General features: G+C 49.8%; 1 protein-coding gene across 6 annotated transcripts in view; it reads right to left on the reverse strand.

Annotated features, from left to right (window-relative positions):
- Window positions 1-15947, reverse strand: part of kmt2cb (lysine (K)-specific methyltransferase 2Cb) — a 37549-nt gene that overhangs the window by 7339 nt on the left and 14263 nt on the right. For 4 of the 6 annotated variants that reach the window (XM_085929352.1, XM_085929348.1, XM_085929346.1 and 1 more), the window contains 30 exons: window positions 15338-15460; window positions 14134-14250; window positions 13940-14044; window positions 13727-13831; window positions 13475-13656; window positions 13223-13387; window positions 13044-13150; window positions 12846-12917; window positions 12548-12760; window positions 12042-12164; window positions 11684-11815; window positions 11458-11594; window positions 10461-10653; window positions 9842-9934; window positions 9591-9638; window positions 8851-8991; window positions 8721-8753; window positions 8463-8609; window positions 8253-8394; window positions 7925-8160; window positions 7769-7842; window positions 7232-7432; window positions 5071-6993; window positions 4559-4854; window positions 2967-4453; window positions 2619-2730; window positions 2353-2422; window positions 2211-2271; window positions 1898-2130; window positions 207-1775 (listed from right to left, as the gene is read on the reverse strand). In XM_085929352.1, the coding sequence (XP_085785478.1) occupies window positions 207-1775; window positions 1898-2130; window positions 2211-2271; window positions 2353-2422; window positions 2619-2730; window positions 2967-4453; window positions 4559-4854; window positions 5071-6993; window positions 7232-7432; window positions 7769-7842; window positions 7925-8160; window positions 8253-8394; window positions 8463-8609; window positions 8721-8753; window positions 8851-8991; window positions 9591-9638; window positions 9842-9934; window positions 10461-10653; window positions 11458-11594; window positions 11684-11815; window positions 12042-12164; window positions 12548-12760; window positions 12846-12917; window positions 13044-13150; window positions 13223-13387; window positions 13475-13656; window positions 13727-13831; window positions 13940-14044; window positions 14134-14250; window positions 15338-15460 (8640 nt within the window). The remainder of the gene's footprint in view (window positions 1-206; window positions 1776-1897; window positions 2131-2210; window positions 2272-2352; window positions 2423-2618; window positions 2731-2966; window positions 4454-4558; window positions 4855-5070; window positions 6994-7231; window positions 7433-7768; window positions 7843-7924; window positions 8161-8252; window positions 8395-8462; window positions 8610-8720; window positions 8754-8850; window positions 8992-9590; window positions 9639-9841; window positions 9935-10460; window positions 10654-11457; window positions 11595-11683; window positions 11816-12041; window positions 12165-12547; window positions 12761-12845; window positions 12918-13043; window positions 13151-13222; window positions 13388-13474; window positions 13657-13726; window positions 13832-13939; window positions 14045-14133; window positions 14251-15337; window positions 15461-15947) is intronic. The other 2 variants (XM_085929349.1, XM_085929350.1) reach the window with 2 other exon arrangements.

Consider the following 15947-nt stretch of genomic DNA (forward strand, 5'->3'; position numbering starts at 1 on the left):
AGGGTGTCATCACAATTATCCGGTGAGTCATCATACAACGTCAAGAAACCATTCTCATGTTTAAGAGACATCTGTAAATCGGGCCTTTGCTGACTTTGAATGGAAGGGAGGAAAAAATGCTCATTTACATCTGGCCTGTTTGTTTTAGTCTCCCCATGACTCACTCGGCTGGCCGCCCACCCACACAAAAGAACCAAAAGACTCACCCCATTGCTGTCCACAGAGCTCTGCCTGAGGAGGAGGGCTTTGCAGTCAGCGGGTTCCTCTTCCTCCGATCGCATGCTCTCCTCCGACGGCTGCTGGGAGAACTCGGGCGGAGTCGCACTCTTGTTTTTCAGTAGGTGCTTGAGAAGCTCGTTGCCGGCTTCGCCCTTGTTTGGACTCTGGCCGGCAGGGAAGGGCGAGGCGCCCCCTTTGCCGCCGCCCTCCTGCTTCACGGAGCTCATCTCGGGCCCGTCTCGTGCTCCGTGACAGTCGTTGCTGTCCGTCTGTTCCAACTTGATGTTGCTGAGGATCCTTTCGTGCTCCTGAGCCTGCGCTCTGGCCGCGTCGGGTAAAAGTCCAGCTTGTCCTCCAGAAAGTTGCCTCTCCAGCTCAGAGTGACCCGGAGTAGAACATCCAAGCGGGGATCTGGACAGGTCGTGTTCCCCAAAGAGATGCGGGTTCCTGGTCGGCGTCGACGAGGTGTCGGAGACGCTCGGCGTCAGAGGGGCGGTGAGATCCGAGTGCGGCGTGGAAGGCGTCTTGATGGAATCCACATCGTCGTCTTTTTTCTTTTTGCGTGTTCTTTTCTTTTTCCCTTTCTCATCTGGTATGATGTTGGAGTACAGCTGGATTAACGATTGACCCGATCCGGGGAAGTTGGATGGTAGAGGTGTAGCCGAGTCAGTGGCAAAAGGCGGCGCGTCGCCCGGCATCGGCAGCATCATTCCCGCCCCGCCGAATTGACGGGGAGGTCTGGGCTGACCCTGCGCAAAATTGGACGCCGGCAGGCCGAGGTTATCGGGTCCCATTTCCGGAGGCACCATCCCGTTTCCCATCATGGGCCTGCGTTCCCCTTGCATAAAGGTGCCGCTTGATGAGCACATGCCTAGCTGCTGGGGGAACCCAGCCGCGTGCTGCTGCGGCGGCTGCTGCACAGGAAGCCTCTGGGGTTGCATGAACTCCTGCGGTAGCTCCGAGTTGAAAAAGGGCATCTGAGCCAGCGGTGCCAGGTTTCCGTCTGGCCCCAGCATAGCTTGCTGCTCCATTTCCATGCGGTGTTTCAAGGCCCTCTGCCGTTCAACTTCCTGCATGAGTTGCACTCGCTGTCTCTCCTGCTGCTCCCGGAGTCTCTCGCGTCTCTCGCGCTCCTGGAAGCCCTCGCTGAATGGATTGTTATCATCGAATTTCACACCGCCCGCCTGTATGGCTTTGGGAGGAGCTGCTGCCATTTGGACCTCCGCTGGCATTTGGGAGTGTTGGAGCATGGCGCCCATGGGCATCTGATGGGGCTGCACCTGCGGGGGCATGATAGGAGGCATCCCGGGCCCTACCATGGGACCGGGAGTGCCGGGGTGCCAGCCCGGTGGCGGGTTGGGCATTCGTGGAGGGGCGGCGGCGTTTGGCGGCCCAGAGTGAATTGGCATTTGCATCACGGGGTTCACCTGAGGCTGGACCAGGGCTGGCCCACCGGGACCGGGCACTGGATGCATTAAGGGTGTCAGGTTATTTTGTTGCTGTTTGACTCTGTATTCCTCAATGAGTTCAGCGTGTTCTTTTTGTTGCTTGCGGATCTAAAACATAAACAATTTTTTTTTTTTTTACAGAAATGACAGTTAAGGCAGAGATTTTTTTTTTTTTAAATCAAGGGGGCATGGGGTCGAACATTGAGTGAAGGCGCCAGACGTCTTTTTACCTGCTCTAGTTGTTTCTGCACTACGCCCTGTTGCTCTGTGACATGCTTGAGCTGCTCAGCGTCCTCCTCGGGGAACTCTCTCCCCGCCTTCTTGGCCGTTCTCTGCTTGGCAGACAAAGCTTTCTTTGACTTCCTGTGAGCTCCGATCTTCTCCTCCAGAAACTTCTGCTGCATTTGAAGTAGTTGCTGAGTCTCCTGTAGCCACTCCTCATACTGTGCCCTTTGAGCATTGTCTGAAAGAAGACGGGTATGGTTTGTTAGCAAGCCTGGTAGCAATAAGACATGATGTAAATGCCTCTGATGGAGAACTTACTGACAAATCCCGGTCCAAAATTAGGAGGATTTGGTCGTTGTACTTGTGTCAATCTGCCATCCTGGTGGAAGAGGAGATATTTGTAGGTACAGTGCAACATTTATGCATAAAAGGTGGCACTTTTTTCAAAGATTAGTATTACCTGTCCTACAACTTGTGGGGGAAGTGGTGTGCTTTCGGGAACAGGTGCTGCTACAGGTCCAGGAGGAAACCTGTGAGACATCAAGACAAAAAGAATCAATGAATCTGGTCGCAGCTAACACAAGTTATGGCCGACCAGCCAATGGAAACACTTTTTTTTTTTTTTCTTCTTCTGGCAACTGGATTAAATAAATTACCTTGTTAGTCTACGTGTGCAGTCGCAGGCATATGTACAAAAAAACAACAACAAATAAAACCAATTCTTACCTGTTCATGACTATTGGAGCCATTCCAATGTTGTTTTGAACCATGACTTTGTTGATGCCTTTCAGTGCAACCATCTTGGCTTTCATGATTGGGTCAGTAATCGTGTCGAAATCTTGACAATGACAAATCACAACCATTAGAAATTGTTAGTTCAACATTTAATTAATGAATGTACGCCTGTGTAGGTGCATCTCAATAAATTCACCACCAGGAAATAGTATGAACCAAATCATTTGACATCATTTTAAAGACGCAATCCGAATCCATGTTCCTACAGGTTTAATGACTAAATGGATTAAACGTATTGAGATGCACCTTCAACCAAAAAGGGGGTGGGGGTGAAACTACCAATGTTGGGGAAGAAAGAGTCACTGGAACGCTGTCGTATCATGGCCTGCATCTGCCTCTGCTGCTGCTGCTCTTGCTTCTCCTGATCTAAGAGGTCCTGCAAAAGGAGCGGCTGCTCCTCCAGCAGAAGTGGGCGGTGTTGGCCATGCTGAGCCAAAGCCTGGTTCAAAACCTGCTGGTCCTCCCCAAAGGCACTTATGGAAGACTCTGCGGCTCCAGTGGTGCTGGCTATTGTCTGATTCCCATGAGGGGCCGCGTGCTCACTTTCGGTGACTCGGTGAGCGCCTTGAGTGACAGATTCAACCATTGGGTTTAACGACTGCTCTTCAGGCTGCTGCTTAACGAGTAAACTTGACAGGACAGGGGTAGAGTCAGAGAGGGCTTCTTGCTGGCTTGCTGCCACGGTGCTCCCGGAGACTTGGGGGGATTTCTGACAGTCTTTGACCTCTGTTTTAATTTCCTTCCCGTGGATCAAAGGAGCAAAGTCCTGTCTCTCAGGAGTGCCGAGCTTGACCTCCGCTGATGATTTCACGCCCGTAGCCTCCCTCATCTCCGGCGCAGTCGCCGAACTTTGACTGGGCTCCAGGTTTTTGTTCATCTCGGCGGGGTCAGCGCTGTCGTCCATAGGATCGCTGAGATCCAGTTCCTCGTTGAACATGTCTTTTTTGATGTCATCCAGATCGGGGTCTGTATAAGCGATGATGTCAAATTTGCCAGATGTCAGAAAGTCATCCAGATGCAGGTCGTTTGTCTCAAGGTCGAGGTCTTTGCCATCTTCAGGATCCAAATTAAGGTTTTCCAAGTCAGCATCCACCAAGTCTTTCACCTCCACATCTTCCAGATCTTTCACTGCAGACTCCTCCGCATCCAGTTTCTCCTCTCCCGTTTCACCGCTGGCCACGGTATCATTCTGGCCAGCAGGGGGAGCAGACAGGATGATGGACGCAGACATGTTCTGGGTCTCATTTGGAGCAGGCTGGCTCATGGATCTCATCAAAGGAGATTGTTTGAGTGTGCTGTTGGCTGACATTTGGGACTGCTGATGAAGATTGTCCATACTGGCGGAAAGGGGTGCATTTCCAGACTGGCTGGCCATTGGATCCAACATCCTGGGCCCCTGCATTAATGGAAAGCGGTTGTCTGGAGTTCCTGGAAAGCCTTGCGGCCTTTGAGCTTGGATGTTGGCATCCATGGTGCATCCTTGCATAGCAACCGGTGGAAATGCCATGCGTGGCCTGTTTTCTCCTCTTTCTGCTCTGTGCCGCAGTTCGATGAAGGGCTGACCCATAATGTTGTGCTGCTGTACGGGCATACCGTGCGGTGGAAAGTGTTGGGGCAGACCCATGGGATTACCACCGACGCCCTTCGCCATTTCTGCAGACATGGATCGTCTCATCTGAGGAGGAACGTCCTGCGTCGGATGCTGTCCGCGGGGAAACAGTTCTTGGGCCGAATGCGGTCCGAGAGCACCGGCTGGAAAGGAAAACCTACGGCGGGACAGGAATATGTGAGTACAAGGCCAGCACAGTGGAAGCTAGCCATCGATTGTGAGATAAAACGAGACAAAACGTAAACATTGAAGCTGAACACACCTCGGTCCCTGGTGTCTCATATTCAGATCTCCGGGGTGCGGGCCCCGAGGTATTTGTCCTTCGTGTCCTACTGGAAAAGGTCCAGGAAACCTCATTGGCCCTCTTATGGGTCCTTGTCCAGGATAAGGTGGAGGAGGTCGGTTGAACATGTCCCTCTGTTGTCCAGGGTCTTCCTGAGGCCACGGTCGTGGTGGTCTAGGAGCCAAGTTGCCAGGAGGCTCTTGAGGGCACCTCTCTTGTCGAATAGCACTCCTTTGTTGCTGCTGCTTCAGGATTAGTTCTCGAATTCGTTGCCGCTGCAAAACAAAAGCACAGCAATATGGAAAAGTTTATAGAAAGGGCTTTGCTAGGTCCTTCACCAAAACACAGCACTAGATGGCTTGTAAAAACATGATTATTCTAAGAAATGAAAACACTAAAAATGAGGGGACGGACACGGTGGCAAGAGATAAAACAAAGTGAGCAAGGACATCATCAAGACAGTAGCCGATGATAAAAACGCGATTATGCACCTGTCTGAGTCTCTCTTCATTTTCAGCCATAGCAACCTGAGCGTCAGAGGACACAGCAGCCATTTGGGGATTGTTTGATAGCTGGCTCGGGTCTGGAGGGACAAACGCATTGTTCCCCAGACTTGACTGATCTTTAACTTCCATCTTCTCCGACTGTGGACGAGGGGTCATAGGGGCTTGTTCAAATGGGTCATGACCAGGCGTCTGACAGTGTCTTCTGGAGGGTGAGCGGGTAAATCCATCATCGGCTACACAAGGATGCTTGGGTGTTTGTGAGCCTGCATGTGGAAAATGTTCCTGAAGCCTGCCTTGAGGGGCAGAGAATGAGTCCTGAGTTCCCAAAGATCCCGGCCTTAATCCTTGTCTAGTGACTCCATCAGGCCCAGGATGCAAGGTGCCAGGAGACTGACCATAGGCGTCGTTTACCATTGTCCGGGGGTTGCCGACCTGGGAAAACATGTCATTACTTCCTGGCCGGGACGAGCCAGATGCATTAGGAAATGTATCGAGTGGCCCTTGACTAGTGCCTGGTGACTTTGAGAACCTCTCCACGGCAGCAGGCCGGGGCGTGCCTGGTGGCTGAGCATACGGGTCCACAGAGTGGGAAGGTGACATCCTCTGGTGGGGGAACTGGTTGAGTCCGCCAGGGTGAGGGGTGGCAGGAGCGTGCGAGTAGGGATCCGAAGACGGGCTCGGGGTGTTTGATGGTTGATTATAGTTGTCGTGTGGACGCGGGGTGCCGGGGGGTCTGGCGTAAGGCTCAAAAAATGGACGTGCCTGAGCATTGGGTTCGGGCCGGTGGTTACCCGAACTGGCAGGTTGAGAAAAGGGGTCGTAAGTGAAGTGGTCCGGCCTCGGAGTGGAAGGCGCGTGGGAATAAGGATTTCGAGACATTGGAGCCATTTGTCCTTGCTGAGCGAACGGGTGTGCTTGAACTTGATGTTGGCCCATTCGAGGGGGACTGGCAAAATTGTCGTTCGCAGATGGTCTCGGGGTGTGCGGGGGCTGCGCGTAAGGGTCAGCCTGTTGATTCTGGGCAAATCTGTCTGCGGGATGTTGACCCGCTCGGTACAACGCTTCATGAGTCTGCGGAGGGGGCATCGGCGTCTTGAACAGCGGGACAGAGCCAGACTCGTTACTTCCAGGGATGGGCGTCAGTAGAGGTCTGGAGTAAGGGTCGGACAAGATCATCCTGTTCTGAGCCATGCGTTGATAAGCCTCGTTTCTTATCATGGGCCGAGAGTACGGATCTCTGCCCGGCGAGCCCATCGGGGGTCTTCCCTGAGCAGCGTGGCTGGTCCTGGGTGGCCCCATGGGCTTCAGGAAAGTGTCCATTTCCCCAGATGGTCTTGGAGTGTCAGGAGGTTTGGCATACGGATCGTTGCTCATTGACGTCGGCGAACCAAAGTTGTCGTGGGCAGGGGAAGGCCGCCCTCGGTCCTGCTGTTCCATCAGGGACGTGGGCGATTTACCAGATTCCATAGGCATTCGACGACACGCAGTCGGGGGTCTTGGAGTCCCTACCATCTTGCCATATGGGTCCCACGGAGAGGAAGGTCTGGAGCCAGAGGAGCCAGGTGAAAAAACCTGCGGGGACTGAGGCTGGGAAGACGAGCCGGAGGGAGGCGGAGGAGGGGGTCGTAAAAACACATCATCCGAAGAACCCGACGTCGGCGTCCCGGGTAACTGCGGCCTCGCAAAGCCGTCTTTAGCGACGAGCTGCTGCTGCTGCTGCATCGGGGATGTGCTTCCGTTGCTCGGCAGCGAGGCCGGGCTCTGGTTCCCGCTGTTGTTGCCGTCTCCCTCAGTCTGCACGTTGCTTTGTTGCAGCTGCTGTTGCTGTTGCAGTTGCTCGTTCTTCACTTGCTCCAGTTTCTGAGTGGCTTCGATTTTGGCTTGCTGTTTGCTTTTCTGCCTCATTTGCTGTCGGAGAAGCAAAACAAAGTGATGGCCATTAGACAGTATGTCGGCGGCAGCACGTGCGCCATTTGCCAGTCTCATGCAAAAAAAAAGTGAACTGGGCCTACTAACCGCCAATGTCATCGGGGTTAATGCGGAGGGATAATGCAGTTGTTTTGGGAGCTTTTACTAAAGCACCTCTTAGATGTCTTAATATTAAGTGGACCTGCTGCTGCCCTGACTTAATTGCATACCCTCTTACCTGTCTAAACTTCCACTCTTGTTCATGCTCTGACTCTTTTGGTTTCAAAGGGTCTTTAAACAGCAGTTCTGTGTCTAGTGGTATGTTGGGATCAAACACCTCAGGGGGCTGTGGATGTTGTGGATGGTGCCTCTTCACTGTCTCATTGGACATCTGGACTTTGTTGATGCGCAGGGCGGCTCGGTTATCTCTTGCCTTTTGCTGAAAGGCACATGGATACACGTGATCAAGACAAGTTGTATATCGTAGACAGATGCCAAATAAAGAACTGGGTAACCCAACTCCAGCAATGGTAAATTAAAAAATAAAAACACATACTCATAAGTATTAAACATTACTATATATCATAGTCAATATTTTTCAACTCCTACTTCAAACACTTGTGCCAATATTCATTAGTTTGTGTTGGAATGGCCAGATTTTAATCCGTACTGGCAAGAGGCCCGATGCATTACACAAGTGTGCTAATGTGGCACTCGGTTCGCGGTGCTTTCAGGGGGTGCGATATTCTCAAAGTAACAGTATGAATGAGCTTACCACATAAGGGGCCCTGTCTTGTGAACTAGCTTTCCTCCACAGTTTTGCAATTTGCTTTACTCTGGTGGACCAGTCTGTGGAGCAGAAAACGACAATCAAAATCCACAGTTCCATTGTACTTTGGTGTCAAAATCAGCTATGGTGTCATGCTCCCACCTGGGAATTCCTCTTTGAGGTTAGGAAAATTGATGTTGGTGTAAAGGACAGGCGCTACAGTGGCAAGCTCCCCGAGTGTCTCCTCCTTCTCCCACTTGAGTGTACTCCTTTGGGCATTGGACATGGCTTCAGTTTCCCCCTCAGGCAGCGATCCAGGTGGTGTGGGGCCGGGGCCGTGGGCAGGGGACGGCCATGGACCGACTGCTTCTCGAGGCATTTGACAAAATTTTCTATCCCTGCAAAGGCAAATAGAACCCTTTCAATTAAGGCAAACAAATGCGTGCATATATTTGCAGGCATGGTGCAAAACAAGCAACCCGTACATTACCTGGGATTGTCACTGAAAGGCATACGGTTGAGGGGGGAGAAATTTTCTGGGATTAAAGGCCCTGCTCCTGAATTGGAAGGGAAACGGTAGCCTGGACCCATCATTCCGTTGATCATTGGCATCCTTGGAAACATTGGATTGCCTGCAGGCAGAGAAAATCATGCATGAAAACATTCAGAAATAGACATGTGAATGTAGCAAACAATGTACCTGTGTTGGGATGAGGGATACAAGTGCCAGGTGTGTTAGGGAGGGGCCCCGGACCTGGAGGATGAGGCAACTGTGGCGGCAAAGGTTGGCTTGTGCTGGGGCTGAGGACGGCCGTGAAGAGATCTTCTACATCCTTGCCCTCTAGCTCTGTAAATTGGGAACAGCACAAAACTCTGTAAGCCTGGTTCAAGAAAAACATTTCACCCAAAGTGGATTGATAGTGACAAACGTTGCATCAAATCTGATCAAATAACAAACCTGGGATTTTGTACAGTTTGCTGAGGATTGATTCTGAAAAGGTCAAGAGAGATATTGTTGAATATTTCAATGAATGGGCATGAAGAGCTTGTTCTTTGCCTCCATATGGCAAATGATGTCCCATACTCACCGTCGGTGACCATCTTGTCTAACTCTGGACTAAGAATGCCATCCAAAGGTTCTTCAGGAAGGCTTCGAGGTGTCCTGCGATCGGCCTGCGAGTGGGGCGGCGCTGGGGAACTCTCTGTGAGGGGCCCCACGTCCAGACCGGCTGTGGAAACAAACAGACACCAGGGTGTTAAACGTGCAGCCCGTGGGCCGGAATCAGCTCGCTCGGGGGCCCCGATGCGGCCACGCATTTGGTTTGTTAATTTTGTTGGAAAAGCAACACAGTTAGAAGAAGCCCAAATTATCCAGTGACATTACATACATACGCTCCCTAACAAATAAAAACAAGAAACACAGACTAATAAATCTGTTTCTTTCGAACTACATTTTGTCAGCAATTGGGACGCAAACTTTTTTTATTATGTGTGAAGGTAGGATGAGTAATGTAGAGTAAGGATACTTGTTATGAATTTCATGGAACAGAAGATTCGAGTAAACTTAATTGTATGAATTCATTGGCCGAATAATTATCTTGTAGTTTTGATGGCTTATGTATGTATTGCATTAAGGCATAAAAGGGAGCTCACAAAAGGTTAAAGACACGTTTGGAGGAAAACTACACACTGTGTTAGAGCAATCTAAGAGGTGAGGAAAAAAAACAAGCAACCTTACATGCAACATCAGAGAGACAGAAAGTGTAAGTAAGAAAGCAAGATGGGCATTGAAGCGAGGGGGCGAGTAGACCAGTGAACCGACCCTTACCAAAAGGAGGTGGTGAGCCATCAACCTGGAAGGAGCAAAAATCAAGACCTAAAAGAACCCAAAATCAGATAACATGAGTGGAAAAATAACTTAAAAGAACAAAATATGATTTGGACAATGCAAACACAAGGATAAAAATCAAAGATGGACACAAAAGAAGCAGAGACTTCTTTTTGCTGCTTAAGGCGTCTTGAAATCAAAACTTAACGGATTCGTCATTCCTGCCACTGCCTATAGAATTAAAGACGCACCAGAGTCACCGCTTGGCTTTCCGAGCATTCCCAAGATGTCTGCATCAGTATTCAAAACATCAGACAGATCAACTAATGGCTCCTCAGACGTTTCTGTGAATGGAGGGAGAGGAAGGAGAACAAAAAAACAAACAAAAAAACAAGAAAAACAAATGTCACAAACTATAAAGGATGATGATGGTGACATGAGATGTAGCACCGGCAGAACAAAAAAAAAATGTAACAATGTAATAACCTTGACAGTTTTTGTTTGTGTAACAATCACAAATTGTATTGTTACATCTTGAAGTCAATGCGGTGCTCACTTGAATCCGTGCAGTGGAACAGACAAACGTGTACATTTGAGTGTATGATTAAACTCTAAAGGAAGTCTGTTTCAGGAGTAGGGAGAAGGACGAAAAAAAAAATATAAGAAATTTGAAGAAAGGAGCCGTATTGTATTGGTCACGATAACGTGGTTGTGAAGCGTGAATGTCACAAAAATAACAATAGAGGTGGAATGAATAAAAAATATAAATGTCGGGGATCGGGCTTTTGTAAGTTCTTTTTCAAATTGTGTGGAAGATGAGCCGCACGGGTTAAGCTGAATCGCTGAATGTCACGAGCGTGTAGTACGTACGCTCTGCAAGCGCTCCGCTGGGGAGGCACATAGCAGGGGCGCTGAGCAGAGGGTCGGCCGAAGAGTTCAGGTAGCCGGCGGCAAGGCGCTTCCTCTCCAGCTGACTCTGTCCTTCTTCCATCAGACCGGACTCCACCCCTTGCTGTCTGCTCTGTTTGCTTTTGTCCAGGAGGTCCTTTCCAAAGAACGCCTCCTGAGGACGGCAAGGCAAAGGCGCTTTTCAAGAACCGTCCCGGCTACATCTCGATCGCAAAGGCACCTTCCCCGTAGGGATCGTTCAAACGCGCGTTCAAGGACGATGAAAACACGGGCTCGGAAAGCAACGGTCAGAACGTAGCTTGCCCCGCTTTTGTCAGCGCCTATCAAAGCTAAAACCACTTATTGCCACATATCGTCGGCAATCTGAGAAGATGTGTAGCGGCGGCGGTCCCAGCTGCACAAGGACATTAAAAGCCCAACGTGTTAGTGTTTCAATAATGAATGAAATGTGCTTTGCAGAGTTGGGACCTTTAGCATGTGACAGATGCAGTGGCATGAAGAGCGGCGCTGGCAGCTTTCGTGTGGCTTTATCCACATCACATATCTGTGTTTTGCCCAATACAAGGTGACAGTGAGATATCGTCTTGAGACGAGTCACATCCTTTTTAGCTTTTTTTTTTTTTTAATGTATTTTTGGGGGGAAGTGTGGGGGGGGACCACATTCAAAATGAGGGCCATTTAAAGAGCATGATATGAAAATTCCTTCTGCCTCCTACGAAAAAAACAAACAAAAAAAACCTGCGCTCAAAATGTCCTTAAGTGGTTTCCACGCAATGCACTTTGAATCAGCCAGTTTCCCTAGGGTGAGATACAAACGCATCTTAAAATACAATTCGGAGAAAGGAATTATGTTCTAAGAATAAGTTGGCCAATCAAATAAGAGAAATAATGAAAATTTAGTCACGAGGATAAAATCACAGATGAGTGCGACTTCTTTCATTTTGCCAAGGTGACATACCTGAAGGTAGGTGGGAAAAGCCTCTTCCAGTTTGGTTTTCTTCTTTCGGTAACGTTTTTTTATTTTTTCCGCAACCTCTGCTCCGGGAGGCGTCTCATCCACAGGTGTGTCGGGCATCGCTTCTGTCCACCCTCCAACTAAAAACAAAAGAACACAACACAAATGTTTCGTGGGGGTTTTCTACAGTTAGCCTACACGGGGAAAAAAAAAGTGTCGGCAGACAAACCTTCCTCTTTTCCAATGTGACACTCCGACACAGACGCCGAACCAGATGAATCTTTTCTACAGAGGGATCGTTTAGCCTTGCCTGGAGCCTGGCCCGGTCGGCTTCTCTGTCGCACCATGAAACCGCCGATACCTTGAAGAGATTCGGTAGGAAACTTAAAGCGGGGACAATCTGCTTTCATCACAATCATAATGAGATCTTTATTAGCGCTGGACTTTATGTGCATAGCTCCAGCCTCATTGTCGGAGAGGCCCGCATCTTGGAGGGAGCACGCCGCTTGCTACGACCGCAGCGTCGGTCTTGTACTGTTAACATTTCATGCCTCAGAGGAGCTGTCTCCTTTAATCAGGTGCCCTACCCGGCCGATACGGTTTCCTCTTCCTCTTCTTGCTGCCGTCGACCCCCTTGGAGTCGTCTTCCGCGGGCTCCCGCTCCGGGCTGGAGTCGGACTTGCCCTCGCAGTCCAGGAGCTCCGTCTCCACTGAAGGAAGAGAACGCTGATGATGAGTGACAGGCCGGCGGTGGAGAAGGCACTGTTGCCACGCCCAACACAGCACCGGGGGTCAATTCCGCCTGAACCCCCCTCTCAGAGGAAGGACATTAGCCGGATTGAAATCAACTTCATTTAATTTGCTCATTACTTCTGCGGTGGCTGTTTCCTGTTTTAATCTCTGCGCTCCCTTTCTCCGTTATGTAAAGATAGACGAGCGCAGCTTTTGTTTTCCAAACAATTCCTGGTGAAACGCTAAAACTTTTATTTCTTTCCTCCAACTGCACTACTGAATATAATAAAGCTTTCCAAGATATTCAAATTCAGTCAGCGGCACCTGCATAGAACACACGTTAGCCTGAGTCAGTCGCTACCTCTGGCATCCTCCATGTCCTCGTCCCGGGAGTGTTCCGAGAAAGGGTCCAAGGGGGCCTGAAGGACTGCCACGCTGTTCTGGTTGATTATCTTCAGTTTGAGCTTGGGCTTGGGCTTCCGGCGCCGTGACGCGGTAGCAGACAGGCTCTGGAGTTGACAAAGCCCCGACTCTGTCAAACAAACACCATCCTGGGTGTAGGTCCTGGATAGATCTGGGAGGATTCAATCATTGTATGAATATGTTAGCGAAGACAGGCAGCGTGATCTTGTCCAATTGATTGCGGGTGGCCAACGGACCCATTTCTCTTGCTTTGGTGACAATCTGTGTCATGATAGCAGGCTCAATGGTGTCTCTGGGTTTGGTCAACACTGCAGAACACACAAAAGCAATAATATTCAAATATAAGGAGACATACGGCAGAAAAGTTGTTTTACAATATCCTCGGTGCGAAAGGCCCTCGATGGATTTTCACATTGAAAGAAATCAAGCACTACCTTTAGTAGTCTTGAAATTGCGGCACATTGTGCAATCAAAGCAGTCCTCTGCAGCCTTCTCAACATCTTCCTCTGAATGGAGACCCTGACAAGAAGCATGAAACCATCTGCGGACAAAGCGACGCGTTTAGACACCATTTTCAAAGCCGTCTGTTTGAACGCGTCGAGAGGCGGCGCACCTGTCGCATTGTCGACACTGGACAATAATGGTGCCTTCGCTGTAGACGACGAAGCAGACGGGACACATCGAAAGGCTGGCGCAGGGAGCGCACTGAGTGTAATTATTCTGCCAGTCACACCTCAGGCCCGGCGTGGTGGCGCCACACTGCGTACACGACACACACCTGCAGGGCAAAGCAAACCGAGGTCAATCTCGGCAGGTAACTTGACAGAGGACAAATGGGCCGGAAAATTGCCACGTCATCACTTGCCATTTGCACTTCCAGCTGTCTTTGGGGACGTTCTGCAACGGGGGGTTGAGGCAGTAGGTGTGGTAGCTGATGTCGCAGTCGTCGCACAGCAGCAAGCGGCCGGGGTCGGTGGCCTGGCCGCAAGCTTCGCACACGGTGCACTCTAAACAACGCCAGCCTTTACTCAGCACCACCTTGGTGATCTGAGGACGAAAAGAGTGTCGTGAGACGTTTGCATACTCGTGAAGTAGGTATGATATCGAATGAGCGTACCTTTATGCCGACACAAAATGGATGGTAGCACTGGCCGCACTGAGCGCAAGCCAAAAGACGACCCTCCGCGCCAAGGCCAAAACTCCCACACACCACGCACATGTCCTAAAGGAAGGACAGACTTCATGAGTAGTAGTTTCTTTTCTTTGTCTCCATGCATTGTAAAGAGCAGTCCGACTCGGTTACATCAACTTGATATAAACAAGCAAATACCTGCTTGAGTGTGAAACTGTCATTGCTGGAAAATATGACCACTGTGTTGTGCATGGCATTCTCCTCCTCCTCCTTTATTGGGTACGGCGGTTCTATTGCGGTGATCTATTGGGGCAACAAGAACAAATTCCTCATAAACACGTGTGGAATTGTAAAAAAAGGTTTGAAATCCAATGACACATTCAAGCACATACCCCAGGGACGATGCTGGGACACACTCCACTCTTGCCTCTGGCCCTGCCACGTCCGGTTCGACCCGACAGACCGGCCCCTCTCGGCCTCCTTCTTCCCGGGAAGGCCGTGCCTCGACCCTGTGGAGGTAAAGTAACCAGCGAGATGAGGATATGGAGCATCCATCCATCCATCCATCCATCCAAAAAACCATCCACCCATCCATCCGCTGATGGGGCGAGACGGACACAAAACTGGTTGCCAGTCAACCGGCGGGAAATTCTGAAGCTTGCATTAAGCAAGGGCGCATCCACGCCGGCTGTCCAGCGCTGAATCACTACAATCAAACTTCTTTTCAGGCTCATGCATGCAAGACGAGCAGTTAGCACAGGTGTGCAGAGGCGGAATGCCAATTATGTAGAAGGCAAGTTTGAACTTTAACACACAGGATTCCCTGCTCATGCAAATGCATCTGTGTGGCGGGAAACTATCTTGATTAGCATGGCAAGAGGTAAGGTGCTAATTTGCATAGAACATCTCAAAGCTTGAGTTTGAAATGAAATCTTAATCCAAAACTTGGAAGACAAAACATTGCCGTCTGATTGCTGGTCTAGAAAATGAGGTCAAATGCGTTCTAACATTACACACAGCCAGAAAATGTCTTGGTCCTGTCAAATGTGAAAAGTCTCTTAAAGTAAAAATCAATGTGACTGTCAAGTTTGATAAAGCTGCCCCCGCCCGACCCTTGGCTCTTTTCCCAACACCTTTGCCATTTATTGTACAGTCACCAACACGTACTGTACTGTACGACAGCCAAAAAATGACCACCAGCGTTAAACTTCCAAAGATGACTCGAAATTTGAAAAATGCATAAATCAAATAATTAACAAGACAGATGTTTGGCTGACAGATGAGACAGGGAACAATGATTGATCACCGAAGGTGATTGCCAAACTCTCTCGGTTAAACTGTGATAAAAAGGTCGCATTGCCGTACACCAAGCCCTCGATCTGCGAACGACCGAGGAAACCCTTTGTCAATATCCTTCACTTCCACTTTGAAAAAGCGTTTGCTTAGCCGCTGGCCTATGAGCCGCGGCCGCTCGCTAGGGTGTTTAGAAGTAGCGTAGGCAAACATGTAGATCACAGTGACATTCGGGAACACTCGGGGACTGTCGGTCACCACGGTAACTAGTGGAGCATCTCGTAGGCCACGGTATTTATTTACCACTCTGATGCTCCAGCTGGGGCTGCCAGAGTACTGCCTGGTCTTTAGGACATCCCACCCCTCTGGCTGGTCTGGAGACCAGGACAAGGGGGAGCTCACACTGCTATGGGGGCTCCATGCACCCTAAGGCAGGGGAGGAGGGGAGGTGAGAGAGAGGGAGGGCGACAAAAATGCAGCAACGTAAAAACAAAGCCAGCAAAGAAACAAAATGTACAAAGGATGATGTTAAAATGGGATGCGGTGAGTTTTTCACATAGCCAATACAGTGGAACGCCCCAAAGAGAGCTACATTTGGGAAAATACACAAACTAGGGAAGGACCTGAGAGAACCGTGTTAGACTGTGAGACGGGCATGCTAACCGCTAGTCAAGTGTGCTGCCTCCTTTGAGAAGGTTGTTTGTGGACTTAGTAAATTCAACTCAAACAAAGCAACTGGATGTTTTGAAAGTGTTCAACTTTGGAGGTTCCACTGTATTCATCCACCTATGCAAAAGTTTGAGATGGCAAACAAACAGTCGGCGTGCAAAAAAACAACAAAAAAACCCAAACAATTTGGGCTTTTTTTTGGCCCCATGCATGTCGCTACCGTTCGCCTTTCTCGTGCAGATGT

Source organism: Syngnathus leptorhynchus, chromosome 14, assembly GCF_054491065.1.
Source record: "Syngnathus leptorhynchus isolate UIUO chromosome 14, UIUO_Slep, whole genome shotgun sequence".
Classification (NCBI taxonomy): Eukaryota; Metazoa; Chordata; class Actinopteri; order Syngnathiformes; family Syngnathidae; genus Syngnathus; species Syngnathus leptorhynchus.